The 6142-nt window shown below is 35.6% G+C and overlaps 1 protein-coding gene across 3 annotated transcripts; it reads left to right on the top strand.

The window, feature by feature from the left end:
* Positions 1–5833, top strand: LOC103941381 (putative disease resistance protein At1g50180). Of its 3 annotated transcripts, none has more exons than XM_048573743.1 (3): positions 1–1193; positions 4186–4808; positions 5280–5833. In XM_048573743.1, exons 1-3 carry the CDS (start codon positions 74–76, stop codon positions 5577–5579), a joined length of 2043 nt encoding a protein of 680 aa, XP_048429700.1. In that variant the 5' UTR covers positions 1–73; the 3' UTR covers positions 5580–5833. The 3 variants fall into 3 exon arrangements, with proteins under 3 accessions (XP_048429700.1, XP_048429701.1, XP_048429699.1); XM_048573744.1 differs by having other exon boundaries at positions 5311–5445; XM_048573742.1 differs by having other exon boundaries at positions 4186–5833.
* The last annotated feature ends 309 nt before the right edge of the window (positions 5834–6142 follow it).

Raw genomic sequence — 6142 nt, 5'->3', positions numbered from 1 at the left:
CAAAATACTTCAGTGAAAAAGAGACAAAAAGGAACTAATTAAGCTTTTACTGCTTTGATCGGCAAAGCGAAATATGGCTGAGAACGTTGTCACTTTTCTTTTGGAAAGGCTCGATGATATGCTCAGGGAAGAAGCCAACAACTTGATCAAGATCCCCAAACAAGTTAAGCTGTTGCAGAAAGAGCTAGAGCAGATGCGGAGCTTCCTAAAGGATGCAGATTCAAGACAAGAAGGAAATGATACTGTACGTACGTTCGTTGCTCAAGTCAGAGATGCTGCTTATGATGCGGAAGATGTCATCGATACGTTTTACGACAAAGTAAAGCCCCAAGGCAACTGGTTAATCAAGAATATCCCCCGAGATTTCTCGTCATTTCTGAATTGTTGCACAAGAGTAAACCTGCTGAAGGACGTTGGGTCAAAGATTGAGGACATCAAGGCTCACATTGCTCAGTTGACCCAAAATTTAGAAACGTTTGGCATAAAGAGACAAGTAGAAGAGGTCTCGAGCTCTTCCAAAAATGGCCTCAAGACATTACGCCGCACTTATTCTCGTGAGGATGATCAGAGAAATATTGTGGGATTGGGGGAAGATGCGGATAGGCTGTCGTCTCAACTTGTAAGACAAGGAAGCAGTCGATTTGTTTCGATATGTGGTATGGGAGGTCTAGGGAAGACCACTCTTGCTAAGAAAGTTTACCATCACGATAAAGTTAGGGGTCATTTTCGTTATTTCGTTTGGGTGTACGTCTCTCAAAAATGTCAAGCAAGAGAAATTTGGGAGGAAATTCTGTTCAAAATTAACGAAGAGAAGAAAAAAGAGAATGAAGAGAAGGACAAAGAGATTGAAGAGAAGGAAAAAGAGACTAAAGAGAAGAAAAAAGAGAGTAAAGAGAAGAAAGAAGAGAAGAGAGAGAAGAAAGATCATGAGATAAGTACAGAGCTTTATGATCTACTTATAAAAGAGAGATGCTTGGTGGTTCTTGATGACATCTGGGATGCTAATACGTGGACAGCGCTGAGTTCTGGTTTTCCAGCGTACAATGTTAAAGCGGAAACAAAGATGCTACTCACATCTCGCAACAAAGATGTAGCATATCGTGCGGATCCGAAAGGTTTCCTCTACGAACCAGCTTGTCTAAGCGAAGATGCGGCCTGGGAACTGTTTCAGAAGATAGTATTTGAACATGCAGGTAACGCCAACTTCTCACCCTAGCACGATCATTAAGCATGGGAATACAAATTAGTGTCCTACATTAATTTTAGGTACATAAGCTCTGTTAATGTATAACTACGTTAATTTTGCATGATTTTTTCTATGTACGGCCTATTATTCTGTTTTTTTTTTTAAAAAAAAAAACTTGATATAAGTTTAATTTTTTTAATCAATATTTGGAATAGTCCATTTGATTAAAATAGGTCTCATCCTTTGAGTTTAGGACTATTATATTATCAATAATTATCTCTTAAAATTTAGTATAGGAATTAAATCTATTCCTAATTATCTCTTTAATTATTTCTCTTATTTCTTTTTGCTTTTTATATTTCTTCTCCTTCTTCCTCGTTTGAACCCCATTCGTATACGTTATTTCTTCTTCTTCGTCCTCTCAACCCCATTCATATCTTTTATTTTTAGTTTTTATAATCAACTATATTACAAGTTAATTGTATTTATCTAATTATATGAGAGATTTTTTTTTTAAGATCAACATGTATCACAAATTAATGTATCTTGCTTGAGGTACATTATATTTTTGCACATTTTAGTTATGCTTCATATCTTGCTTATAGGTATATTATCTATTTATATATTTGTTCCTTGAGTTAGGTTGCATGTTTATGTTAGTATATTAGTTTTTTGTTAGAAGATGTTAGGTGTATTAAAAATAAACCAATTTTCAAATAATCAAAATTCAATTGACAAAAAAAATAAAATACAAACAAAAGGATGAATGAAACTAGAAGTTTTTAAATATCTCTAATATTTTTAAAAATGTAAAATGAGCATTAAAAAAAATAAAAATGTAAAAAAAAGCATACTGAACTTAACCTAGCACATTGTTTTTTTGGATCGAAATCTAAATGCCCCTATTATTTTTATCTTTTTTTTTTTAACAAATATTATTTTTATCTTTTAAAATCCAAATTTATCCACTTTAAAAAAAAAAAACTAAGCACCAAAAAAAAAAAAAAGTTAAGAAACCCACAACCTCTACCATCGTTTCAAACCATCAACTGTGATCCTAGAAGCCCTGTCGTTGACTTCTCTCCCTCCCATCTACCCATTTAAAAAAAAAAAAATGTATATTCCACCCGTGATATGATTTGGTTAACGTGCAATTCCAACCACCCCTAAAAAGTCCTCTATGAGACACATGTTCTCTCTTCAATCTAGTCTGACACAATGATCTCAGTGGACTTCTCTAGCATTATCTCAATCTTGCTAGTGTTTTATTGCTTTCTTTACATTTTTAGTATATTTACATTTCAAATCATGAGGATTGGCTCATCAGCCTAGATTTGCTTTTGTGAACAATTGTAATCTTAACTTCATTAAGAAATGATTACATATGGTTTCTTGGTTTAGTTTCTATTTCTCTTTCATTTATAGTAAAACCTCTCCAACATAATACTTTATAAATGAATAACGTCCTTAATAAAGCCATGGAAAAAAATTTCCCAACTTGTGACCAATTATATATAGGAATAAACTTCACATTGTAATAAGTTATAATTTTTATTGGTCCCATCTTAAGGAAACACATCTTTGCATAGTAATAATTGTCAATAAGTACAAAAATATGCAATATTACAAATAAAAGTTCAAGATAAACTAAAATATATCTCTAAAATTATTTGGGACAATGTTTTTGTTTCTATAGTTAATGTCACATCTTTGAGCTTGTGGGTACATATGTGTGCAAGAAATAAATTACTTGCACCCAAAAGAATCCTATATAAGAAATACAATATTCATTAAGGATAAATAAGTCATTAAATAATATTTCTTTTAACTACATCTCTATTAATTAATAACCTCCCTAAAGTTATAAAACTTATTTGGTCCCAACTTTATAACTTTGTAGAGGTTTTACTAGCAAATACACACAAAATCACACTGAATTCTAAGCTCTCATTAAATCGAGACACTAAAAGAACTTAACCGAACCAGCATCCCACTCGGTGCACAATCATTTGGTTACGAAATCGTTTTATGCGCAACCCTCTAACACACTCAAACACAAACACAATCACTGTCTGTTGGCAACCTCCAACAGTGCACACCTATTCTCTCTTTCTTTCAAGCCATCCCGTAGCACTGACACCAAAAGCAAACACTCGGGCAAATACATGTTCAATCGTCTAGGCTCCATCCGAATTTTGACACCAAAGTTAATTAGAAGGGTTCTTCAATATTTTTTTTCTCTCTTGCTGCCTTTATTTAATTTCTGTTTTCTTGTGCAGTGGGTTTAGAACTTTATCCAAGACCAATCTTTATATAATTAACTGAGTCAAAAGGAGAGATCAAATAGCTCCTCAAATCTCAAAGAATATAATGTCGTACTTTAAATGCTTTAGTGAGAGAGAGCTTGCTAGGAGGCCAGCAGTTGGGCTGGTGGATGACTCCGGCCGGCGTAGTGGTAGGAGGTGGGGTGGGGGGGGTGGGGAGGGGGAGGGTTGAGGACGGCTAGGTCTAGGGTTTTCAATTTTTTAGATTTGGGTTTTTAACACTTGGGGTGAACTTAGATGTATGGGCGCCATTAATTCGTTTTCTACGTATATGGTCCCCTTCGTTGAGAGATTCTCAAATGATTTCATAAAATTGTAGCTAGCTAGCATGTAGCTGGTAGATTTTATATCATTAATTTACCTCTTGAATAAACAATCTCATCGAAATAAATAAATCAAACTCACCCTTATGTTTCTTTGTTTTTATACAAATAATCCATTTCTTTTCTTTCGCTATAATAGTATTCTACTCTATGGCCTTACTTACGTCTGGCTCAATTAGATTATTGTTATTTCTCATTGACGAATTAACAAAATTATTTCTAATTGCTCAAATATATATATATATATATATTTCTTGTAACAACTCATATAATTATATATTTTACATGATAGCATTCACATGAGCTATGTACCGTTTGTGGCTCTTATAGTTTGATCCTTGTTGCACTGTAGATCATCAACAAGATATGAGGCCTCGCAGTTCGAACAACGCTTTTATAACGGTGGAAAACAAGAAAAAGCTAGGGAATGAAATGGTACCACATTGTAAGGGTCTGCCATTAGCTATTGTGGTTCTTGGTGGTGTTTTGGCATCAAAAGATTACATTGATGAATGGGAGACAATACATAAAAACATCAAATCGCAGCTGAAAAAAGACATAGGCAGCAATGAAGATTCGTTGGGACCTATGGATCTGTTAGCGCTAAGTTACGATGATTTGCCATATCAGTTGAAACCATGCTTCCTTCATTTAGGCCAATTCCCAGAGGATTTCGAGATGCCAACAAGGAGACTAATCAATCTGTGGGTTGCAGAAGCCATAATATCACCTGAATCATCAAGTGGAAGAGAGAACGAGGAAACATTAGAGGATGTTGCATATCGTTACTTGAGAATGTTGGCGGACAGGTATTTGGTTCAAGTGGAGAAAAGATCATCAACCGGAAGGATTAAGAGTTGCCGCATGCATGATCTGGTGAGAGAAGTATGTTTGGAAAAGGCTAGAAGGAGTGATTTCTTTCACACCATAGAACTTCGTAACAGCAACAGACAAATGGATTTCTTCTCTTCCATGGTAAGCAGACCAATTTCAGCCAATAGGATACGCAGAGTTTCCATTCATTTGAAACAATTTAGTGGTGCCATTCCTATAGGCACCGAAGACTGTCCTCCTATTAGGTCTGCATTAGGATGCCGGCATGACAACAGCGGAATAGGTCAGGAGCTAATTGATTCCATGGTCAGCAGGTTTAAGTTGCTTAGGGTCTTAGATCTTGAAGACATTAGAGGCTTCACAGTACCCAAAAAAATAGGAGGTTTGATTCATTTGAGGCTTTTGACTGTAAATTCTGCTTATATAGGAGTGCTTTCTTCGTCTATAGGCAACTTGCAGTTTTTATTGTCCCTCAACTTAGATCCATATTATTCAGCTAGAAAAATTCCGAATGTGATTTGGAAGTTGAGGAAATTAAGGCATTTGTATCTTCCTGCTTTCTGTGGATCAGATACCGAGTGTTTGGAATTTGCTAACCTCAATGACCTGCAGACCCTAAAAAACTTTCCTGCATCAATAGCAGATGTGAAGGATTTGACCACACTGCCCAATCTCAGAAGATTGGTAATACAAATACGTGATCAGAGCAAGCTTGATGAGTTCCTTGAAATCTTCCAACTTCCAACCAAATTTCAGCACCTAGAATCCTTGTCAATAAAGGATCCGGACGATTCCCTGGAGTTAACATCAGATCCAATGCCAAAAATTTCAGCATGCTGTCCTCGCATTCGCAAGGTGAAACTGAACAGCCAGAAAATATTCTTGAAGAACTTGAGGACTGATCAATGGTAACTCAGGGGAAGCAACCTTCCCAGGTTGCAAAGCGCCTACTTTTCGACGCTGATCAATAAAATTTGCTTGGACTACTTTGTGTTTGTTTGTGTTATTTTTCTGAATTTGTTTGTTTGTAATAAACTGTTGTTGCATGTCATGCTTGCTTCCATGTATTGGGTTATTTGTTTCATGCTGGTTTGCTTAAGTAAGTCGTGTTAAAGACCTTAGTCAAATATGATTTCAATCATATTTTGTAATTGTTTCATATTGGCTTTTGGGACTTCTTCGTAAGCTTCGTATTTCAGTTACTCTATCAGTTTTGATTAACTGTGACAATCTGGCACTGGCAGACACATATATGGCTGCTAACCCTAAAATTCACTCACACAAAAAGCATATCGCTCTTGACTATCACTTTGTGCTTGAGGGCCTTGCTGCTAGAACATTGAGTTCAATTTATGTGCTAAAGAACATAAAAAGTTCATACTATGCCTGCAGCTGGCCTTTCCTTTTTTTTTTTTTTTTTTTTTTTTTTTTTTTGGCCAATCTGCCTGCGGCGAGCCTTGCCAATTGTAGCAATA

Source organism: the organism of the source record quoted next, unplaced genomic scaffold (assembly GCF_019419815.1).
Source record: "Pyrus x bretschneideri cultivar Hongxiangsu unplaced genomic scaffold, Pyrus_bretschneideri_v1 Contig7, whole genome shotgun sequence".
NCBI lineage: Eukaryota > Viridiplantae > Streptophyta > Magnoliopsida > Rosales > Rosaceae > Pyrus > Pyrus x bretschneideri.
Note: the sequence above shows the minus strand (reverse complement) of the source record. Positions and strands in the feature narration are given on the sequence as shown.

What these genes read in the sequence shown, in the direction of transcription:
- LOC103941381 (XM_048573742.1), top strand. Translation starts at nt 74, where the DNA reads ATGGCTGAGAACGTTGTCACTTTTCTTTTGGAAAGGCTCGATGATATG. An exon ending in GATAGTATTTGAACATGCAG is followed by an intron (nt 1,194 to 4,185) that starts GTAACGCCAACT and finishes GTTGCACTGTAG; the next exon opens with ATCATCAACAAGATATGAGG.